This window comes from Euprymna scolopes, chromosome 33, assembly GCF_053919585.1.
Source record: "Euprymna scolopes isolate OS-2025 chromosome 33, ASM5391958v1, whole genome shotgun sequence".
In the NCBI taxonomy this organism is placed as follows: Eukaryota; Metazoa; Mollusca; class Cephalopoda; order Sepiida; family Sepiolidae; genus Euprymna; species Euprymna scolopes.
Window position 1 is genome coordinate 88941796 of NC_136514.1, and position 25487 is coordinate 88967282.

Genomic DNA, 25487 nt, shown 5'->3' on the forward strand with positions numbered 1-25487 from the left:
AAGCTGTAGAAACCCACTAAATAAATGTCACAGTAACATTTGTTGGGTGGGTTTCTACCAGAATTTTGTTTCATTTTTAAGTCATTGACAAGGCTTCAAAGATGTAAGAGACATCGCAGCCATTTTTTATTGTTCTCACGTAGCACTCAACACTACTTGTTTTTCGAACCGAATAAACATATTACATTAAATAAAAACACTAAAAGATTATCCACTTAGGTAGAAGTGTAACTTATCTTGCCTTTGGTAACATTTATTTGTTATATAGTTGTTTTTTCTGACAACTTTCTTGTACCTTTGTGGATTTTAAAACAAACCCAAACTGTTTTTATTCAATAAATTTTATTTTTTCCTCATAATTATTTTTCTGCTCAATTATTTTTTCACTAATTTCAATATGACACATAATTATGTAATAGTGTTTTTACTTAAATTATTTTTTCACTAATTTCAATATGACACATAATTATGTAATAGTGTTTTTACTTAAAATATTTTTTCACTAATTTCAATATGACACATAATTATGTAATAGTGTTTTTACTTAAAATATTTTTTCACTAATTTCAATATGACACATAATTATGTAATAGTGTTTTTATTTAAAATATTTTTTTACTAATTTCAATATGACACATAATTATGTAATAGTGTTTTTACTTAAAATATTTTTTCACTAATTTCAATATGACACATAATTATGTAATAGTGTTTTTATTTAAAATATTTTTTTACTAATTTCAATATGACACATAATTATGTAATAGTGTTTTTACTTAAAATATTTTTTTACTAATTTCAATATGACACATAATTATGTAATAGTGTTTTTACTTAAAATATTTTTTCACTAATTTCAATATGACACATAATTATGTAATAGTGTTTTTATTTAAAATATTTTTTTACTAATTTCAATATGACACATAATTATGTAATAGTGTTTTTACTTAAAATATTTTTTCACTAATTTCAATATGACACATAATTATGTAATAGTGTTTTTATTTAAAATATTTTTTTACTAATTTCAATATGACACATAATTATGTAATAGTGTTTTTACTTAAAATATTTTTTTACTAATTTCAATATGACACATAATTATGTAATAGTGTTTTTACTTAAAATATTTTTTCACTAATTTCAATATGACACATAATTATGTAATAGTGTTTTTACTTAAAATATTTTTTTACTAATTTCAATATGACACATAATTATGTAATAGTGTTTTTACTTAAAATATTTTTTTACTAATTTCAATATGACACATAATTATGTAATAGTGTTTTTACTTAAAATATTTTTTCACTAATTTCAATATGACACATAATTATGTAATAGTGTTTTTATTTAAAATATTTTTTTACTAATTTCAATATGACACATAATTATGTAATAGTGTTTTTACTTAAAATATTTTTTCACTAATTTCAATATGACACATAATTATGTAATAGTGTTTTTATTTAAAATATTTTTTTACTAATTTCAATATGACACATAATTATGTAATAGTGTTTTTACTTAAAATATTTTTTTACTAATTTCAATATGACACATAATTATGTAATAGTGTTTTTACTTAAAATATTCTTTCACTAATTTCAATATGACACATAATTATGTAATAGTGTTTTTACTTAAAATATTTTTTTACTAATTTCAATATGACACATAATTATGTAATAGTGTTTTTACTTAAAATATTTTTTTACTAATTTCAATATGACACATAATTATGTAATAGTGTTTTTACTTAAAATATTTTTTTACTAATTTCAATATGACACATAATTATGTAATAGTGTTTTTACTTAAAATATTTTTTTACTAATTTCAATATGACACATAATTATGTAATAGTGTTTTTACTTAAAATATTCTTTCACTAATTTCAATATGACACATAATTATGTAATAGTGTTTTTACTTAAAATATTTTTTCACTAATTTCAATATGACACATAATTATGTAATAGTGTTTTTACTTAAAATATTTTTTCACTAATTTCAATATGACACATAATTATGTAATAGTGTTTTTACTTAAAATATTTTTTCACTAATTTCAATATGACACATAATTATGTAATAGTGTTTTTACTTAAAATATTTTTTCACTAATTTCAATATGACACATAATTATGTAATAGTGTTTTTACTTAAAATATTTTTTCACTAATTTCAATATGACACATAATTATGTAATAGTGTTTTTACTTAAAATATTTTTTCACTAATTTCAATATGACACATAATTATGTAATAGTGTTTTTACTTAAAATATTTTTTTAAAATCAAATAAAAATCTGACAAACTACAAGCACTTATACCCGCTCGACGTAAATACCCCCGACAAACCTGACAAGCAGCTAAATCCCACCCCTACGCAGTAGAGATCCCTAGGTGTAAGAAAGCCTTCTACTCCAATAGTTTCTTCCCCAGAACTGTTAGACTTTGGAACTCCCTTCTGCGATTCTGCTCTCCGAACTGTACTGACATGCAGAAGTTCAAGTGCAATGTGAACAGACATCTTGCTGCTCATCTCCCTTCATAATGCCCCTGATAGTAGCCCCCTACTTCAAAGTGGCACTGTGCCTTGTTTAAGGTGAAAATTGAATATATAAAAAAAAATATGCATAAGCACCAAAAATTTTATCTAATTTCTCACCTGAGGAGTATGTCTTGCATTTTCGTAAAGAAGAACAACATTTCGGATGAGTTCCAGTGGAACTTTCGTCAGGATGCCACTTGTATGCAACCGATACAGATATTGGCGTACTGTTTCTGTCGGATGCCTTTCTCCACAATCCGCATCATGTTTGACAATTTCCTCCTCTGTAAAAAAAAAAAAATAAATAAATTGGAATCCTTTATTTATTTATTATTTTTTGGGATATGTTTCACAATCCACAGAGATTCGAAAAATGGTCAAGAATCAAATATATAACAAATAAATGTTACCAAAGGCAAGATAAGTTACTCTTCTACTTAACTGGGTAGGTTTTTAGTGTTTTTACTTAAGGTAAAATGTTTAGCTGGTTTGAAAAACAAGCAATGTCAACCAGTATGCAAGCACAAGAAAAAAAATCATCACATAACAAATATATAGCAACCATATTTTTTTTTGTGCTCGTGTCCTGGTTGACATTGCTTGTTCTTCAAGCCGAATAAACAAATTACATTAAGTAAAAACACTAAAAACCTATCCAGCTAGGTAGAAGAGTAACTCATCTTACTTTTAGTAACATTTATTTGTTATATTTTTGATTTTTTGACAACTTTTTCAAATCTGTGTGGATTATAAAATACCCCCCCCCTTTTTTTAAAATGTAGGAATGACTAAATAAATTCATGCATCATCATCATATTTTGTTTAGTGTCTGTTAAACAACTTTTAGAAATTGACTAGCAGGCCACACGGTGTTACCCGGTCGTAAAATATGCATAAATATTATATTTTAATTCATGTAGAAACTGAGACATGTGCATGCGGGTATCATGTTTTTATTTCTAAACAGTCCACTTCTTGTAAGTAAAAAAAAAAAAAAATACTCGAGCCGAGATCAAAAGCAAAACCTAAAGACAAGTATGATAACCAATATGTTAGAAGCAGCTTATCCTACCTTGACAAAGTTCAAAATAGACTTCGTAACCTAGTGGGGGATGCCCTTTTCTCTTCCCTGCAACCTTTTTATCACAGAAGAGATGTTGCGAGCCTGTCTCTGCTTTATTGTTATTTTCATGGAAAGTGCTTGTCTGAGCTCCAATCTATCGGCCCCCACCCCTTGCCTGACTTTCACAAAAAACACTCGTCTAGATAAAACCACTATCAATAATTTCCCCCACTCTTTGTCTGTGCCTAACCCTGAACATAGATTGCATGAACAAAGCTTCTTTCTTAGAACTGCACGCCTGTGGAATGGAACTATTCCATTTTCCTGCTTTCCAACTGACTACAATATGGTTGTTTTCAAGTCCAACACAAACAAGTTCTTGATGAGCCATCCGCTTAAATAATCGCATTTACCAAATTTCAACTACTAACGATTACTACATTTTCCCATTGACTACTGTACACTCTCTTATCCTCGAGTGGCCTCTGGGTTTTGATAAGTGATGACTCCTTTGTAAAAAAACAAAAAAAAAAAAAACCCAATCCATATAGAACACTCAGGAGAAAAATGATATGATACAATGTGTAATGTGAGTCTTAAAGAAAGGCTTAGACCTGAGGACTTCAGAGGAAGATTAAATCTGAACAGTTTCGGGAGATTTGCGCAGAACAGGTGATGGTACGACCATGTTAAAAGAATGAACGAGAGTTCTTTGGTTAGCAAATGTAGAACAGTTGACATAGCAGGATCAGTTGGCAGGAAATGGTCAAGGAAAACATGGGAGGAAGTAATAAAAAATAGATTTGAGGGAAAGGGGGGGGGCAAAGTTGTTTGGAAGTCAATTTTCTAAAAGCCGTCCAATGTTATGTTAGCATGTTAAACAGATGATGATAATGATGATGATGATGTCGTCTCTCTCGATAAACCACCACCCATAAATCTACTGACTCTAACAATACTTAAGCCATCCATCCAAACAGACAAATAACAAAAAAAGAAAAAGAATTCAACTCACCGAGAACTGAAAATTTATCGCAGGCTTTCATTCGATACTTCTGATTATTATTGATATCTGTAAAAGAAAAAACAATTATATTAAAATAAGTTGTGAAATATATAAATATATATCTTCTATCTATATATAAAAGTGAAAATGTATGTATGTATGTATGTATGTGTTCGCTTTTTCTGTATGTCTACAAAAGGCTTTTTTCAGACAAGCGGTTGGTCGGTTCACAACTTTTTAAAACTTTTTATATCACATATAAATCGTAATATCTCACAGTTAACAACGAAGCTCGCCTGTCTATTTAATTTGCTCGATTTCGAGAAGATAAATATTCAACATTTGTCGCTCACCGCATGTGGGTTAGTCTTTTTCCTATAACATCTTGGGGCTTACTATGTCTTACAACTGTTTATATACCCCCTAGATCATAATATATACGATTTGCGAACGCGCATCGCGTCTAGATTTATTTACATCAACTATTACAAAATTCTTACTATTTTAGCTTCTCTCGAGTGTGTTCGGCTTTTTAGTATAAAGTGAAACTAAGTTGAAACGGTAGCGGTTCCCAGCTTTCCCCGAGAACATCCAGAAAGCAATCAGCTTTTGATCAATATGGGGGAAACCCCTTATATCAGACAATTGCTATTCAATTGGACATCCCCTATAAATACGGAGCTGTTCCCCCCCGCCTCCACATCTTGGGCAAACAAAACCAGAAAAACTATCTCGCAACCAAAGTTGGGTAAACAAACCATAAAAAAAAAAAGCTGCCTCGCAGTAAAAATTCAGTGCGGAATTTCATTCAGTCTATGGCGTGATCTTTGACCCCATTAAATCCATGCACCTTGCAATTGTTTTTAATCCTGAAATTGAAACGCTTTTCAGTTACTCTCCTTTGCTAGCCTAGCAGTAACATGTCAGGTATTTTTCAAACTTTTTTTCTCACCTTCGCCCTCTAGGCTTCGGGTTCGATCCTACCTACCTACCTACCAAAAGTTTTTTTTTTTAAAGAAGTTAAACATCGTTTTTTTTTTCTTTTATCATATTTAAACAGGGTCATTACTTTGCCCATTTTGTTTTGATCTAACCCCCCCCCAACACCCGGGCAACGCCGGGCACCCTCATTAGTATATATCTATAAAATGAAATAAAATGTGTTTGGGCATGATTAAAAAAATCCGAAAATTGGAAGAGAAGCTGCGATTATCTTATTGTTTGCTTACATTACACCATTTTGAACTTGTGCTACAAAACAGATACTATCAAGAATTGTAAATGTCAATTGAATTTAAGGAATAAATTGTAAGATGGTCAAAATGGCCAACATCAGGAAATTTGGAATATCGACTTTTATCATTTATTCATTATAAATATATATATATATATATATATACACACACACACACACACACACACACGTGGATGACTACATATTTAAGCCTTCCTCTTTGGGTAGAGCACAGTCGTAAATGTATCTCACTCGATATAAAGCGAGGCTCGCTATTTGTTTGTAAATAAACAAGCAGATCAAGCACTGTAAAAGCGGTGGCGAGTGTTTATTTAAATGGACATTTGTTGAGATCATTTGCGAGCACCGATTCCATGGGCCGATGGGTAGAACTGCCGACTATCAACGCAGTGATTCAATCCCTGGCTAGGGAAAGGTGCTAGTCCAGCCGCACTGATGTGTTGTGATACAACAAAACAGTACTGTATGTGGAAAACTATATATATATATATATATATATATATAAATAAAAGCCTATTTCTATTTAACTATTTTAGTTAAGGCCTTTTTTTTTTTTTTTCTCATCCTTATATAAATGAATTCTCTTTTGTCATCATAAAATTTTTAGAAATCGGATTATGCAGATGCTTAGTCTGCGATAGGGTAAAATTAATTTTTTTTTTCTTCCGGGAATTTAAATTGCATTCTTTATTTTTATTTTTGCATTTTTTTATTCAAAGCTTCGTTAGACTATATATATATATATATATATATATATATATATATATATATATATATATATATACTAGCAGGCCGCCCAGTGTTGCCGAGTCATAATATGCACATAACTATTATCTTTTAATACAGAAACGGAGACATGTGCATGTGAGTAGTATTTTTTCTAAACAATTCATTTCTTGTAAATAAAAAAAAAATACTTGAGCTGAGATGGAAACCAAAACCTAAAGACAGTGCATCAAGTACAATAACCATTAGACTAGCTTGACACTATCTTTAAAAAGTGTTTTCAAACCTAGTTATTCTTAGCATAAAGAAGCTGTTATGTTTCATGTCTACGCATGCGTATTCGTAAAACAGTAGACAAACTGATAAAAATCCGATGACTCCCAGGCACCAATTTTTCTATTTATACACCCCTTAGCCGCCCTTTTTTCCAAATGAAAACCTATTAAAAAAGTTTCCACATGTCTGAATACCCTATCTACCAACTTTCAAGTTTGTAAATCAAAAATTTGTTGAGTATATAGGTTGAGAAGTGTCCTCACACATCCATTCTTACTTTTATAGATGTATAGATTAATAAAAAAGACATAACTGCAGATGCAGACGAATTCAATATGGTCCCACTACAATATCTGATGTAGGTTTTTTTTTTTTTTACATGGTAGTCACCACTTATCAAGGCCCGGAAGCTACTCGGGGATAAGGGTTATTGCGTGTACAGATAGTATCGTAGTAATCGTTAGTATTGGAGATTTGATAAAGTGTCTTAAGAGGGCGGTTCATTAGGAATTTGTTTATGTTGGACTTGAAGACGTCCAAGTTGTAGTCATGTGGGAAACAGGCAAACGGAAGAGAGTTCCACAGGCGTGCACTTCTAAGAAAGAAGCTTTGTTCATGGAATCCACATTTTGATTTTGACACAGATAAAGAGTTGGGAAAATTATTGACAGGTTTTGCTTTCATTTGTTTTCACAAATTATAGTAATTTCTAGGAGAGTAATTTTCAGAGGCATGTCATTTTCATAGATTGCAGCACTATAATTACTCCCTCATTATTTCCTCCTTTTCCTCTCTTCAACACATCTGAGAACAATATGCACACAATGTAAATCAGTTTATCCACGAGACGATACAGCCCGTAAGTGTTGGGATGTGTATATATATATATATTCTGTCATATCCACTTGACCAGAGATGTTGTCAAACATAAGTCAAATAAAGCTTTTACTTTTGCACATGCGCAAAAAAAAAAAAAAGAAAACATTCGTAACTTAAAGTCGCTCGATTTTTAAGGTTTCGTACCCATCTGTTGATAGTTCAAATGGTAATGGGGCCGGACTGCTTAATAATGACCAAGTCGGGAGAGCTAAAAGTTTTGGTTTCGATTCAAACTGATGCCATCTAACTCATTGTTTTCATACATAACTTTTAAAATCATTACTATATATCGGGTACAATATAATAATCAATAATATTAATAGATAAAAAATCTGCATGAATTAAGATATAATATTTATGCGTATTTTACAATCAGGCAACCTGTGGTGCATTGGATGCTTACAGGTGGTGCATTGCATCCTTGTGATGATGACAAGAAACATAGCCACTTCTACTCATTTATTCAATGACTAGCTGGGGAGAGAGGGGGGGGACACGCAGCTTTTGCTCGGGCATAAAAAATTCTTAAATATGATATTTTAATTCGTCCAGATTTAATATATATTATTATTGAGTCGTGATTTCAAAAGTAAAAAGAAAAAGTATTTGGGTACCATCAGCTAGAATCGAAACCGAAACTGTAGCATTCAAAGCTGGTGATGTTACCACATGACACGCATATGAACTGATTAAAAATTAAAATAAACTAAGATGAACGTACAAAATGTATAACGTGTTTTCAATTTTGACTCATTTTTGACCCCCTTAAAAACTATTGCAACCAGCTAACGGTCCATAAAAAAAATCCAATCATTTGAGGCCCCTAGCGCCACTCTACGACGTCCTTTGTAGTATTGTTCTGTTTCTTTTAAAACCTAATTTTTAAAAGCCAGATTGATCTAAAAAGCCAGATTGATCTAAAATTTTGAATTAAATCAATCTGGATTTAAAAAATTTAGAAAGTCAATCAATTTTTAAAAAAAAATGTCAGTTTAAGCAAAACCAATATTGTGTACTTAACTGTCATGTCGAAAATAGTAATATATCCAAAAATTATGAAAATTCATAGAGGAAAACAACTTCTATTATGGTTTTAATAAAAAAATTTTTTTAAATAGACTATCGCTATAGACAACAAAAATTGCAAGTCATGAACAATTAATCTAAAATATTTGTTCCGAGTTATGTCCTCCATGTGAGAATTCTTCACTGTCTACTTTATAACGTCTAAGAAAAATGCAATTTTACCCAATTTTCCGTAAAAAAACTCATGAATTTTCATAATTTTTGGATACTGGCACATGGAATAAAAAGGTTGGCGACCCCTGCACTAGATGGTGTACACGGTTTATAAAGTGTTGAGATGTAACCTGTTAATACTTGTTTTGTATACATTTTAAAAAATGCCATGGGGTCCAGACTATACACCCCTACGTAACACAATGAATAATAGATGTAGCCAAAACCAAATACAATAAAGACATGATTTTATATTTAGCAACAAAGCACAACAATATCAGATAAAAAAAAAAACAAGAGATATATCTATATATCTGTCTGAGCATGGCAGCTACATGAATCACCACAAAACTGAAGATCTGGTCAAGAAAATAATGTGTATCGACATTCAAGCCTAAGAAACAGACTTCAATGTACCAAGGCTTAACCTTCTGCTCGATGAACAGAAGAACACACAGATACTACACTTTAAACTAAACTATAGCCTGAAAATATCCTGTACCTTTACAAGGCTGCAATTCGTCCATATATGGAGTATTGTTGTCACATTTGGACTGGTGCATCTGCTACTAGCCTCTCACTCCTGGACACGGTTCAAAAGAGAGTCACATACCTAATAGGTCCTGAACCGTCGGCCAGGCTTCAACCTTTGTCTCATTGATGAAATGTTGCATCCTTCTGCCTGCTTTACAAATATTTTAATATTGGATGCTCCGATGAACTACAGGCTCTTGTACCCTCTTGACATAAATACTCCTGACAAGCAGCAAAATCCCACCCCTACACAGTAGAGATCCCCAAATGCCAGAAAGCTTTTTACCCTAATAGCTTCTTCCCCAGAATCGCTAGATTTTGGAATTCCCTTCTGGGTTCCTGTTTCCCCAACTATTCTAGCATGCAGTTCAAGTGTAATGTAAACAGACATCTTGCTGCTCAACTCCCTGCATAGTATCCTTGCAATTATGTCACAAATAGTAGTCCCTACATCAACATGGTACTGTGCTTTGTTTGAAGTGAAAATGTAATAAAAATAAAAAAAAATAAAAAAGTGTTACCTGCAATATCAGCTTCATTTTCCGACTCCGATGAAGGTTTTTGAAGCAAAACTGGTTCAAACTTGATATTTTGCACGTGACGCAGACGTCGTTGAATTTCCTTGGAGAGTCTCTACAAAAAAAGAAAAAAGAAAAAAAGAAAATGGCCGGTTAGATGATTATAAATTTTATTTCAAGCGAAGTAAATTTTTTTGTTAAGATTTTTGGACACCAAAATTTGCAACCCCCCCTCCATACACATGTGTAATGTTTTCATCAATGAGCAACCAGTAAAACAAAAGAAAGTCTTTATACATGTATGCGCGTGTTTATACCGTTATCTTGAAGTATATTATCTCTCCCTTTCTCTCTCTCACTCTGTTGTAGTGTCTGACTGTCTGTAAGGATGTGTACGGCACAATCACATTGCCACACGTTCTCGCCAGATCACCAAAGTTAAGCAACATTGAGCCTGACCAGTACCAGATGGGTGAACATTTGGGAAGGCGAGGCACTTTGTGTGCTGCAAGGTAAAATACCAGGTTGAGAAACTGGTGCGATGTATTTTTCTTTCAAAGGTAGATGGGTCTCTTTTAAGCTGTGGTAGGAAACCCGTCTAGTAATGGCGTCACGATAAAAAATACCCTTGATATCCCTAGTGAAGCATCAAGTATTTAGCTATGGACAAGATTTGAATCACACTACAAAACTCGTATAGTGAGTTCAATCTCAGCTGCGGCTGCATGTTATGTTTTTTCTTAACAATAAATCTGTTTATCGCTCACGTACGTATAATCATGTTTGTTGCACTTTTACGAAGATGCATGCTGCTAATAAATACACTCTAGTTTGTTCCAGCCATTTTGACAATAAAGCATAGCGACAGTTTCATAATAAAACTGTTTTTTTATTTAATTATTATTTTACCTGCAGTGGTTGTTGGACGTATCGAGCAAAGGTGAAAGGTGAGGTTGGGGTTGACGAGCTAATGACGTAACGCTCGTACTTCTTTCTCTCTCTGTTATTGTTCGTCGAATCTCGCAACCTTCAAAATTTCACTCGCAATCCTCAAAATTTCACTCGCAATCCTCAAAATTTCACTCGCAACATTCAAAATTTCACTCGCAACATTCAAAATTTCACTCGCAACATTCAAAATTTCACTCGCAACATTCAAAATTTCACTCGCAACATTCAAAATTTCACTCGCAACATTCAAAATTTCACTCGCAAGCCTCAAAATTTCACTCGCAAGCCTCAAAATTTCACTCGCAAGCCTCAAAATTTCACTCGCAAGCCTCAAAATTTCACTCGCAACCCTCAAAATTTCACTTCAATTTAGGCCTATAGCTACGTTTAGAGTGAACATTGCTAGAGCTATTCAAATTATTATTAAGCCTCCCACCGAAAAACCATGCATGTGTTTAAATGGGGTTCGAAAGAAGTACAATTAATTACTAGGATTACTGGTATATACTCAGTGCACAAACAAAATAACGTTTTCTATGTTATAATAGAGTGCAGAGTTGCAAATTAAGAACATTTCCAAAAACATTACCTATGTATAAGTCAACCTCCAAAATAATCTTAAACTCGTCTCCCAGAAATTTGACGTATACACAACTATATACGGTAAATAACACGATTATTTCCAATCGGATGTCAATTATCAAATAAAATAAAATAAAATAATGCATACTTTTGGTATTCCAGTTCCAATGGGTACATGTGGTCTGCGAGCAGATCTGATGGTCAGACGGGAAATTTGTCTTTTTGTTATTATAAATAACATAATAAACACCTGAAAAAGAATAAAACATATCAGTTGAAGAATGGAAGTGAATTTGTACATTTAAAGCGTTGCATGATATTAAGAGAGTATTCTCCATCAAACTTTTTAATGATGCATTTTAACAATAAAATTTTCAGTGCAATTTTACTATAGTGTGTTGTCTGAACCAATCGTGTACTTTTGAACAAAGACATTTCAGAGGAAAAAATTACTACATACTTATGTGTCATGACGAAATTAGTATAAATTCCAAAAATTATGAAAAATGGTCCAGTAGAAAATGTGCTGGAGCTGACTTTTGAAAAAAAAAAAATTTTTTTTAAAAAGTGTGCAGTATATCGATAAAAAGCAAGATGGCCGACCTGAAAGATAGTGTTATCGGATTCTGTTCAAAGTAATTTAAATGATAGAAAGCAGCTGGTGCTACCAGATCAGGCTGTCTGAAGATATTGGCTTCTTGAGACGAAATGCACCTAACATTGATGCTTCTTGTTTTTCTATTTCTTTTTGCAAAACTTAATTATGTCTGCAAAAACAAAACAACAACTCACTTTTTCACCCTTTTCCGTCTTCCCATTTCCTCTTTCTCTTTCAATCTCCTCCGTTTCCTGACTGGTTTCCTAACTTAAAATGTACCAAACATTAATACTGTAACCCTTTTCCCTCTCATATTGTATCTTCAATCGCTAGTTTGTAGTGTTTGGTTTCGGTTGTTTTTTAGTGGATTTTATCGTTTTTGTTTCCTCACCTGCAGAACATGAATGAGTTTTGCAATGAGAGAGAGAAAAGAGTTACAGTATTAATGTTTGGTACATTTTAAGTTAGAAAACCAGTCAAGAAGTGGAGGGGGGAAGATAGAAAGAGAAAGGGGAAATGGGAAGAAGGAAAAGAGGGAAAAGGGGGGGGGGTTGCAGAACATAATTAAGTTTTGCAAAAGGAAGTAGAAAAACAAAGAGCATCAATGTTAGGTGCATTTCATCTCAGGAAGCCAATATCTTCAGACAGCCTGATCTAGTAGCACCAGATTTTGTTTGGAAATGAATATCCTTTCACATACTTTAATAAATAATAATCTACAGGATATATTTGAAGAGTTTTTAGGAAAGTAACGATAGAAATGTTAACGCTATGAAACGGTCATTTTGTGTCAGATTTTTTTATCCCTGCAGTGTTTAGAAGCTCCGTACAACTCCCCTGTGATGAATTTCATCATGAATTTGGAAAACAATTAGAAAAAACATCAACCTCACTTATTGATGGGATACAAAATAAATTTATCCATTTATTTTTTGGTTGTCTTAAAAATAAAACTTTAACATGACCTGTTTCACATTTGTTGAACATTTTTTCTAAATATTTTTTGTACACCTTATAATGAATAAATGCCACTTCTACACTATTGGGACGAGATTTCGGAAATCATAAAACTGAATTTCACATGAAAACAATATCTATGTATTTCTCGTATTTTTAAGATGATAACATCAAAAAATTACGAAAATCGATACGGTAGAAAATTTTCTATTAAAGAAAATAAAAAATAGAATTTGAAAAAAACAATCGTAAAACACAAAAGAGTTCAAAAGGGAGGTAATTTTCCATTTGGATTCAAACAAGATGGTAATTTTTCACCTGCTAACACGATTACAGTTGTTTTTTTACCAATTCAATAATATTCAGGTAATTTTGACTGCATAATTTGGAAGCTAACATTGTAATTTATTAGAATTGACAAAAAAAAAAAAAAAAAATCAGTTGAACCCATTGTTTTTTATTTAATTGGAATTCATTATTGAGATGAGTATTGTTTTATTAATTTTCGGGGCCCGTGTCGCAGTAGATAGAGACGTTGAATCTCTACGGTTCCAGGTGAGAATTGTCTGAAGATAGCCTACTTGGCCAAAACGTGGTGAGACGACAACAACCACGGAAGGCAGTAATTGTGGTGAATGCAGTCAGGAGATTCAGAGTTCCTATCCATCATGGTTACCACCTGACGAAGGCCAGAGGAATAGTTGGCCGAAACATTGTGAAACAACTAAGAAAGAGTTTATCTGAAAAGTCCATTTATCGACTACAAAATCTCGTCCCAATACTGTAGAAGTGCCGAATAAATTCACGTTTTTATTATTTTTATCTGTTAAAATTATAATTCTGTGTTGATTTGTTTTATGGTATGATCGTTTTATAAACATGGACTCCCCCCATTTTATAACCTGTTTTAAGCAAAAGGAAACCAATTAACGATTTGAACTGATAATAAACTAGTGAGCAGCAGCAGTTGTGGCCTTGGCTGTTCGTTTGAAATGGAAGAGTTTTGTGAATTACGTTTATTTTGGGAAAAAAAAAAAACAAAAAAACTTTTTGTTTAAAATTAATGTAGTTTGTGCTTCTTTTATAAATTTGAACCTATAGAACAAATTTGATTTGATTTTTTAGCTGGCCAAAATAGCTGCTAAGTGGTCAAAATTTAAATATTGGAACTTGGCAGGCCTAAGTCAACTTACAGTACTCATCTTGGTATGCGCAAATATACATTTATATCTTTAAAGTTTAATGCTTTCTTATCTTTCTGATGATAACTCAAACAGTAACAACCAAGGCTGGAGTGCTAATTATTTTGGTTTCAATTCTAGCTGATGGCACCAAAATGATATTTTTTTTTTAAACTTTTGAAATCACTACTATATATTGGGTACAATATAATAATCAATAGAGAATTGGCTCTATAATAAATACATAATCTACGTAAATTCAAATATCATAGTTAAGTGTGCTTTACGACTGGGCAATGCCAGGTGACCTGCTAGTAATTGTTATTTTTAAGATTATAACATGAACCTTTTAGATTTAAAATCAATTTAGTATTATTTAGTAATAGGTAAAAAAAAAAAAAAACATTTACGAGGGGCGTGCAATAAGTAATGCTCCTGACTCACTTCTAGTTGTCTGATCTAGCTGAAATTTTGCATGCGCAATAATTTATATCTCTACGGGTTATGTGGCAAATTACAGCTCTGAACTAATTGTGGTTTCTGTTTTACAGGTGTTTGAACTGAGTCAGGTGTGAAATGAAGCCTGTTGAATATCGAGCACTGATCCAGTTTTTGTATTTGAAAGGACGCACACAACAGGAGACTTTTGATGAAATGAAAGAAACTTATGGTGATAATGCCCCATCATATGACCTTGTAAAACGCTGGCATCGTGAATTCAAACATGGCCGGAAGTTTGTGGAAACAGTTCCCAGACCTGGTCGCCCCCCTTCTGCCATTGATGAGGCATCTGTCCGTCAAGTTGAGGCTGCCATTTTGGAAGATCAGCGTATTACTATTCGCCAAATAGCCCAAGACGTCAAGATTAGTACTATCATTCATGACCATTTGCATATGCATAAGGTGTTTGCCAGATGGATTCCCAGGTTGCTCACACCATTCCAGAAGCGAGAATGTGTTGAGTGCTCGAGGATGAATTTGGAGATGTGCCAAGAAGATGAGTCAAAGTTTTTCAAAAGACTGATTACACAGGATGAAACCTAGGTCCATCACTATGACCCAGAGACCAAAGCCCAGTCAATGCAGTGGAAGCACTTGGACTCACCACCTCCAAAGAAGACAAGGGTGCAGCCCTTCGCTGGCAAGGTCATGCTCACAGTCTTCTGGGACCAGGACGGAGTAGTGATGACAGATTTCCTGGCAAAGATTACCACAATTGAGCCTATTATGCTTCACTTTTGAGGAAATTAAGAGAAGCTATCAAAATCAAGAGGCGGGGCAAGATCAACAAAGGTACCCTCCTCCTGCAGGACAACACTCCGGTCCACAACTCACATGTCGCCAGATCAGAAGAACAGGCATGTAGTTATGAAATCCTCCCCCATCCTCCCTACTCTCTTGACCTTGCACCCTCTGACTTTCACCTCTTCCCAGCCATAAAGTTGTTTTTGAAAGGAAGCGTTTCCCAGATGATGCAGCCTTGATTTCTGAAGTTACGTCATGGTTGGAGGTCCAACCTAGGGTGTTCTACAAAAACGGTCTCCAGAGATGCATCAAATGATGGGAGAAATGCATAACTCTGGGTGGTTCCTATGTAGAGAAAGACTAATAACTGTGCCAAGTTTCATTGCTCTACTGCTATGGGAAGTGGGTCAAGGGTATTACTTATTGCACGCCCCTCGTACATCATGAGTGATAACAGAAAAGGATCAGTACTCATGCGGCCATCTTAGAAATCCATCGATTATACTAGCATATTTTTGACTCATTTAAAATGTGTTTTTCTAAAGATTGCATGCGTAATACTACAAAATATATTTGGATTTGAAAAGGTTTATCAGATCATAATCCTTAAAAAAAAGAAAAAAAAATTATCGTCTATACAGAATTTTTGGTTCTTATCCAGAATTCCCTCAATATTAAAAAAAAAAATGAAAGAAAAATCTGCATGATGTGACAAAAAAAAATTGTATTCCAAAAAGTCAGATAAATTGATCAAGTAGTTTTATTTTTAAATAAGAAAATCAAATTTTACGAGTATTCAAGGAGTGACTGTCTCGCCTGACATTTTGAAAAAAAAAAAAAAAAAAACTTAAGAAACAAAGGAAAATGACCAGGGTTGCGAAGTCAGAGTGAGTCGGAGATTTTAGCTGGAGTTGGAGTTGGATTTCTAAGAGTACTTAGGAGTCAGAATTTTTTTTATCCGACTCCTTAAGTCCAATAACTTCATTTTTTTATGTAGTTTTTCTGTTTGGTTTTACCAGTTGCACAATTTAGCAGTTTTTGTGTAGTTTTGCTTTTATTTTTGGAAATATATAATATTTTGTACTGTACTGCAATGCTTCTACTTCATTAAGATATTCCGGGCCATTGGATCCCTGCAAATCCTGTCTTGACAATATTATCTTTTAAAATATTTCTTTGCTGTATAATGTCTTTACTCCCCTCTTCTGATGAGAAGCGTTTGGCTTTGAAATGCCATGGTCTAAAGAGGTTTTCCTATCCCTAAATACTGTATTTCCTTTTGAACTGATAGCATAATAAAATTTAATTGTAGATTTTTTTATCCCTTTGTTATCTTAACTTATTCTATAAAGCTGGTTGAGTTTATATGTGAGTATATTTATCATACAAGTGAATGTTAAACGTCGAAAATATTATACATGAAAAGTAATTATAAAATGCTTGCTGAATAGGTGTGGGTTAGGGTTAGGGTTAGGGTTAGGTGTGGGAGGCTGGTATATGGATCTGTGGAATAAATTTCCACATCGGGGTAAAGGAGTCGGGAGCCAGGAGTCGGAGTCGAAGATATCAAAGGAACCAGAGTTGGAGTCGGCATCCTAGGAATTCTAGGAGCCAGAGTCTGACTTTTACCATCTGACTCCGCGACCCTGCTACTAATTCCCATTAATTGCTTAAAATTTATTTTCTAAACAAAAATTGAGATTTTTGGAATATGATATTTTCATTTTGTCACGGTTATGTACATCATACGGATTTTTCTTTCTTTTTTGGGTACTTGTACACTTTAATCAAGACATTAAAAAATGAAAATATCGAAAAAAAAAAGGCTATATTGTATGTATCCGTTTTGAACTGAAGATCTCCGAAAAAAATTTCGCTTAATTTGATCGAGTAGTTTTTTTTTTTTTTACAGCGGAAAAATATGTTTTTATGACAGCATGTTGAAGGTAGTATTCTTTGAATTTTTTGAACATGTCACGGGGAGATAACTCAATCTATAGCGCTGACACTCCCTCCCCATCTTTAATACTAGCTTTTCTTCCTAAAAATCGAACCTTTTGCTCGGTATTATAACAAATTGTTTTTTCACTGTAAAAAAAAAAAAAAAAAAAAAAACTACTTGAAAGTAAGTGACATTTTTTTCTGGAGAACTTCATTCCATTACGAATACGTACAATATAAACTTGTTTCGATATCTTCATTTTTTAATGTCTTGATTAAACTGTACAAGTACCCTTTTTTGTTTTTAATATAAGTGTACTGTAGTACACGTTTTATACATGAGACTCACACATTGTATGCTGTCTACGTCATAAAGGAACATAGGACAAGTAATAACTAGACCCCTTCTTTTTGTAACAACATTTATTTCTTTATTCTCCCACCATGCGTGACTTCTTGTTATGGCTGTGACAGTGACATCATTTCGCATTTCGTATGCATTTGTATATGCATATCTGCACACCCTATTACATAGGGAGAATTTTGGACATGTGACAACGATCATAGAAACAAACATCCAAGGGTGGCGTGTGCGTATTGTAAAAAGTCACTGACGCTCAAACTCAAAACCTGACCGATAGGAAACGAAAAAGTGATATATGCAAATTAAGATGTGGTCGAATTTCAGCAGATAAAAAGCCGGTATTTTATTCATTGAGAGGAGATTGTTTGTTGACTTGGAGTCGTTTGAACGTATGCTTGATTTGCATCTCAGTGGGAAGAAAGAAAAACGAATTTTCTACAAACGCCGAAACTGGAAGAGAAAAAGGATTGTCGTTTTTTTTTGTGCGTAATGAGAACGTTGCAAGCTGAAAAAGAAAAACATTTTTTTTTTTTGCATGATCATTTAACAGTTTTCGGCAGTTCAAAGGAAAACTTGAATTTCAACCCTAGATTGTTGGTTGTTTTTGTTTTACGGCATATCAACCCTTTCCAGGGTATTTAATGCCAAATCCAGTGGCTTTGAATTAATTTTTTTTTAATAGAATATTTGTTTTTTTAAGTCGGTTTCTATTTAACCCATAGTTGGGACCCTAACAGTTACTGAGTGGACCTGGAAGCAATGGCAATTAAAGGATGGCTCCACACTCCCCAAAGCCTGCAAGCTGGGGCTTCACCGTCAGATATAGTTAAGGTCATATCCAGGACCTTCAACCCTAGAGAACAAGAACTAAACTTTTTTTTTTTTTTGGAATCAGTCCTTTCAATACTAGCCAATGTTATTTTCTTTTTATGCAAATATCCAAAATCTACGCAAAAAAAAATATTCAAAATCTATGCAAAAAAAAAAAAAATATCCAACATCTACGCAAAAAAAAAAAAATATCCAACATCTACGCAAAAAAAAAAAAATATCCAACATCTACGCAAAAAAAAAAAAAAATCCAACATCTACGCAAAAAAAAAAAAATCCAATATCTACGCAAAAAAAAAAAATATCCAATATCTACGCAAAAAAAAAAAATATCCAATATCTACGCAAAAAAAAAAAAAAAATATCCAACAGCTACGCAAAATAAAAAAATATCCAACATCTACGCAAAAAAAAATATAAAACATCTACGCAAAAAAAAATATAAAACATCTACGCAAAAAAAAAATATAAAACATCTACGCAAAAAAAAAATATATAAAGCATCTACGCAAAAAAAAAAAATATCCAACATCTACACAAAAAAAAATATCCAACATCTACACAAAAAAAAAAAATATAAAACATCTACGCAAAAAAAAATATAAAACATCTACGCAAAAAAAAAAAAATCCAACATCTACACAAAAAAGAAAAATATAAAGCATCTACGCAAAAAAAAAAAATATAAACGCAAAAAAAAAATAGAAAACATCTACGCAAAAAAAAAAAAAAAAATATCCAACATCTACACAAAAAAAAAAAAAAAAAAAAAAGAAGATACTTACAAGTAGGCCACAGAAGATGATGATGACCATGTGCACGAAGGACAATTCCTCGATCATTTTGAAGCCGGTTCAAACTTCTTTATCAAACAAGAAAATAATAAAAACCAACAATTTTTGGTCTAAAGTAAAAATCGCTTTGTCAAAGAATCCACTTCTTTAATGATGCTCAACATTGTCACCAAGCTGAAAAAAAAAAAAAAAAAAAAAAATTAAAAATAAATATAAAAACGAGGTTACCGCAGGGATTGGAATTTTTCCCAAGATTTTAGGATTTCAGCTTTCACCTTGGGATCAACAATCAGAATCTTAGGAATTCAAATAAAATCGTGTATAAATTTTAGTTTTTTATCTCGTTTAATGGAGAAAATAGTGTTGATTTCATTAGATTAATTACCAGTTACATCTAGTTATCCCCCTTGATTCTAGTCTATTTAAATCTTGTTTAATAGAAAAAACAGTGTTGATTTCAATGGATTAGTTTCCAGTTACATCTAGTTATTTCAATTGATTCTAATCTATTTTTTATAAGTTAATATAAATTGCAGATGGGAAGGTAAAGATGGTTTGAATATCATTTGCTTCAGTTTGGAATTTTGGAGATGAGGTATGAATGTTTGTATTGTTTTGTTTGTTCGAACAATTATTCTCATCTTAGGTGTTATTAGCACGACGTTTCGGTCGATGAACCCTCCGACCATCATCAGGTGTAAACTCTGTGTTTTTTTCTCAACTAAGGAAACAGGGAGAGCTAACCCCCTTTTCCTTAGTGAGAAAAAAAAAAAACAAAACATGGTGTTTACACTTGATGACAGTCGGAGGGTTCATCAACTTGAAACATTGTGCCAATAACACCCAAAATGAGAATAATTGCCCAAGCAATACAAACATCATTTATTTCGTTGGTACTTGTACATTTTAATCAAGGCATTCAAAAATGAAAATATCGAAAAAAAAGGTTATATTGTACGTATGCATTTTGAACTGAAGATCTCCAGAAAAAAATTTAATTTAATTTGATCGAGTATTTTTTTTTTACAGTGGAAAAACATGTTCTTATGAGAGCACGTTGAAGTCAGCCTTTATGGAATTTGTTAAACATGCCACAGGGAGATAACTCCATGTAAAGTGCCGATACTCCCTCCTCATTTTTGTTACTAACTTTTCTTCCTAAAAAATCGAACCTTTTGCTCGGTATCATAACAAATTGTTTTTTCGCTGTAAAAAAAAAACAAAAAAAAACTACTTGATGAAATTAAGTGAAATTTTTTTTTTTGGAAAACTTCGTTCCATAACGGATATGTGCAATATAAGCTAACTTGTTTCGATATTTTCGTTTTTGAATGTCTTGATTAAACTGTACAAGTACCGTTTCGTTTTAAAACATTTCTTTGCTTATATGCTCTGCATGAACAGTGCTTAACTGATTGCATTTGGCGTTTCTGCCATGCCACACCAACTGTTATATGTAATTCTCAAAAGAAAACCAGTAACAACATGTATGCTTCTCGTTATGTTTCCGTCAGCGAGTGGAAACATGTTGTTCAGCAGTGTCAATTATGGTTCAGTTGTGCTTGAGATATGGTTCAATTGTGCTTGAGATATGGTTCAATCGTGCTTGAGATATGGTTCAATCGTGCTTGCGATATGGCTCAATCGTGCTTGAGATATGGTTCAATCGTGCTTGAGATATGGTTCAATCGTGCTTGAGATATGGCTCAATCGTGCTTGCGATATGGTTCAATCGTGCTTGAGATATGGTTCAATTGTGCTTGAGATATGGTTCAATTGTGCTTGAGATATGGTTCAATTGTGCTTGAGATATGGTTCAATTGTGCTTGAGATATGGTTCAATTGTGCTTGAGATATGGCTCAATTGTGCCATTCACCAAGAATGGAAACAAGCTATGATATCCGAATTGAAAGCTTTATCTGAAAACAACACATATGAAATAGTGGCAAAAGCAACAGATAAAAATATAATTTCTTCATGCTGGGTTTTTTCCAAAGAAATCACAGCTTCTGACAGTGAAACTTTTAAAGCAAGATTTGTTGCAAAATGTTTTTCACACATTTCTGGAGTGGAATATTTTGCAACATTTTCACCAATGACAAATTTAACGACAATTAGAATTTTATTACAACTTGCCACTCAATACAATTTAAAAATACATCAAATGGATGTAAAAAATGCTTATTTTAATGTTACAATTGACTGAAATCTATATTTACCCTTCAGAGGGATTTAAAATGAAAAATAAAAATTGCATGTGGAAACTGAATAAATTGTTATATGGACTAAGACAAAGTGCTCACAATTGGAATCTAACACTCCATAATTATTTAATAGAACAGGAATTCAAGCAATGTCCCGTAGACGTGTGCATGTATACCAAAAATGTAGGTAATAAATTGTTGATTTTGGTTTTTTGGGTTGACGATATATTACTTGCCTCAAACTGCGACAAAGATGTTAAAAATAAATTAAATAAAAAATTTAAAATGGCTGATCTTGGACGACTGTCATGGTTCCTCAGTATAAAATTTACTTGTGAAAATGAAACTATAACTATGAACCAATCACGATACATTGAAAAAATTCTGCTAAAGTTCGGAATGCAAGATTGCAGACCGTGTAAAACTCCCGTTGAAATGGACATAAAAAAAAATATAGAGACCGAAACAAAATCCATAGATAATCGATTATATAAAGAAATGGTTGGAAGCCTCATCTATTTGATGACCGCAACTAGGCCTGACATGTTACACTGTAACAAAGCTATCTCCAAACTTATTGAGACTGACAATTAAGGACTTTAATCGTGCAAAACAAATCCTTTGTTATCTAAAAGGAACCAAGGAACAATCTTTAATATTTAAAAAGTCTACATATCCTCCAAATTTAGAAGGATTTTCAATTCAGATTGGGGTAAATCTGAGAATAGAAAAAGTATAACTGGGTATTGTTTTAAAAGACTGGACCTATGATCTCTTGGAAAACTAAAAAGCAACAAATTGTTGCCCTTTCTAATTGTGAAGCAGGATATGTGGCCCTTACTCATTCCACGCAGGAGGCAATTTTTCTGAACACCCTTCTAAAATCTATTTTAAAACCAGATCTAAGTAAAAAACCTATAGTAATTCATTGTGACAATCAGAGCAGTATCTTATTAGCAAATAATTCTATGATTCATCAAAGGTCGAAGCATATTGATATCAGATATCATTTTATAAGGGATGAAATAAGTAAAAAGATCTATTACTCTTACTTATGTGATGTCTGAGAATAATATAGCCGACATTTTCACTAAACCTATAAAAAGAATAAAATTAAAACATTTTATAACCGAACTTTTTGGAATCTAATTATGAATAAATCTCTTTTCAGAAACCCAAAAAGAGAAGCATTAACAGTCGAAATCACAAAAAAAAAAAATAGAAAAATTGTAAATTGTCCCGGGCACGACGTTAAACAGCGACCATTTCTATCTTACTAACCAAATTAACCAACTAATACCTAACGTAATGTTTCCAGTTTTTGTTAAAAAAATAAAAAATGTATATTTGTGAATTTTTGTGCATATATGTTTATATGTATTTGAATAAGATTCTATTTGTATGTTATATATATATATATATATATATATATATATTTGGAAAGTGTTTATTTTTATATGTATCAAAAAAAAAAAAAAAAATGGCTTCTTTTTGCAAACATTATACCAATATATTCAATTATATTTGACCAATGAGAATAAAGACAAATTCCCCCCAAAAAAAACAAAAAAATAAATAATTTTATTGTTTTATTTCTATTTGTTTATTTTTATTTATTTGTTTATTTTTCTTTCCTTTTCTTAAGTCGAACCAAAATTGAATCTGAAAGGATTTTTCCATTATATCAAAAAAGGGTGTAAAATGTTTTTGACTGCTAATGGGGTATGACACCAATGATTTTGACGATCGTTTTTATAACCACCGGCTGTGCTAACCAACCAATAAAAATCTTCCAAAGTTACTATAAAAATTGTCGAATTTTAGATTCAATCAGTTCGCCGTTAACTATGTCATGGACTAGCAGTATCAGAATTTTGGGGGAATTTTTGACACCCCTAACAGAAAACTGCGATTAAAATATAGAAAACTCGTAATTTCTCTTTCTAAAGTGGGTTATTTATTTTCTTTATAGAATATGCTTCCAAAATAAACTATTTAAGTTGTTTAAAAAATAATAGAAATATTATTTTCATTGTTTAAAAAACATTGTTTACAAAGTGCGTGCGTGCGTTATGGGAAGCCATTTTGTTACGTAATGAAATCAATTGATTTTTATGAGATGAATATTTTTCAATTTTTAAACTTAAAAAATCTATCAAAATTTTCCTATTCGTTCAATTGTTACGTTTTTTTCAGGGTGAATGTAAAATTTTATGCTCTTTCCGATAAACTAAATATAATATTTTAGACAAACGTTGTTTTATAAATTCACCCCCCCCCCATTTTGGAATGTCTATGAGAAATTTAATAATTAATTTTGCTTGAAACGTTTTATATATCACAAATTGAAGATAAAACATGAATAAATAAAATACTCAAATTTAAAACAACAAAAAATATCACTTATCTGGTAATTTACCGGTAAAGTCCAAAATTTAAATCCTTCTTTTTTCGATAACCACGTGTTATTTTTTATTTTTTTTTTTTTTTACGTGGAAGCTTAATTTTTGTTTAGAATGTTCCAGTAATTAATAGTCGATCAGTTTATATAATTATATTTAATTCCTGGTTTCCTTTTTTTCGATATATATAAAAAAAAGACGAATTCGGATTATGCAGATGTATAGTATAATAAAAAAAATATTCAGGTATTTCTTTAAGATATTAAAAAAAGAAAAATACCAATGAACATCTGCGTCATATAGTAATTCGTGTTATTGAAAAAATGAAAACTATCAGATTTTTTCTACGATAGCGTCAAGGCACAATAATAAAAAAACCGGACAAGTTATCTCCCTTAAGTCAGGCAAAAACACCGTCCACGAAGGCCACGCGTTGACCCGACATTCAGCATTCTTCGGAGCAGACGTTCAGACGTATTTACTAGTTTTTAAAGAATTTTATTGGAATAATGGTGAGTTTTTTTGTTTTTTTTTACTACCCGTATTTTTTAACTTTCTGTAACTGATGAGAAAGTTGTATTTAAATTTTATTTTGACTTTTTAAACTTTATTTGAGTAAAAAACATTAATTTTTCAGGTAAGTTCACTTTATCGCCGAAAATGTTTCGGCGATAAAAAGTTACGTTTGTATTACTAGTGTCTCTGTCTGTACACATAGATTAAAAAGAAAGTGGTCTAAAAACAAAAATATAGCAAATAAATGTTATCAAAGCCAAGATAAAATATAAAAAACTCGTAATTTCTATTTTTAAAGTGGGTTTATTTTCTTTCTGGAATATACTTCCAGAACTTATAAAGTGAGTTGAGAAATTCGAAAAAGTTGTCCCAAAACAAATATAGAACAAATAAATGTTATCAAAGGCAAGATAAGTTACATTTCTACCTAACTGGATATATTTTTTGTGTTTTTATTCAGTGTAACAATGTAACATGTTTATTCAGCTCGAAAAACATGCAGTGTTTAAAATTCAAAATGGCGCCCGACTCTCTCTCGGAGAGGGTAAGTTTGGAAAAAGGTATTATAAATTATAAACTAGACAAAATACTGTTAGAAATTCGCTCAATATATGTTACCGTGACATAAGTTGACATATATTCGGTTGATTTTTAATAGTATTTTGTCTAGTTTATTATTTATAACATCTTTTCCCAAACTTACCGAAAGGTTGAATCCAAACCTTTTATTCTAAATTCAAACTGTCTGCGGGAAAAATTTATTTTCTTGTAAAAAAAAAAAAGACAAATATTGAAAAACTTTTTATTCTGGAATTTAAATCTGTCTAAAGAGAATTTATATTTTCTTATTTTGTTTTTAATAAA

At 31.9% G+C, this 25487-nt stretch overlaps 1 protein-coding gene across 6 annotated transcripts in view; it reads right to left on the minus strand.

Moving 5' to 3' along the window:
- Window positions 1-25487, minus strand: part of LOC145258340 (lipid transport auxiliary protein 1-like) — a 65172-nt gene that overhangs the window by 35491 nt on the left and 4194 nt on the right. For all 6 annotated transcript variants that reach the window (XR_013864093.1, XM_080116526.1, XM_080116528.1 and 3 more), the window contains exons 2-6: window positions 19492-19674; window positions 11738-11839; window positions 10060-10171; window positions 4639-4695; window positions 2678-2844 (exon numbers count right to left, since the gene is read on the minus strand). Coding sequence is in view for 5 of the 6 variants with exons in the window: in XM_080116526.1 (XP_079972652.1) it covers window positions 2678-2844; window positions 4639-4695; window positions 10060-10171; window positions 11738-11839; window positions 19492-19548 (495 nt within the window). In the remaining variant the exon portion in view is untranslated. The remainder of the gene's footprint in view (window positions 1-2677; window positions 2845-4638; window positions 4696-10059; window positions 10172-11737; window positions 11840-19491; window positions 19675-25487) is intronic.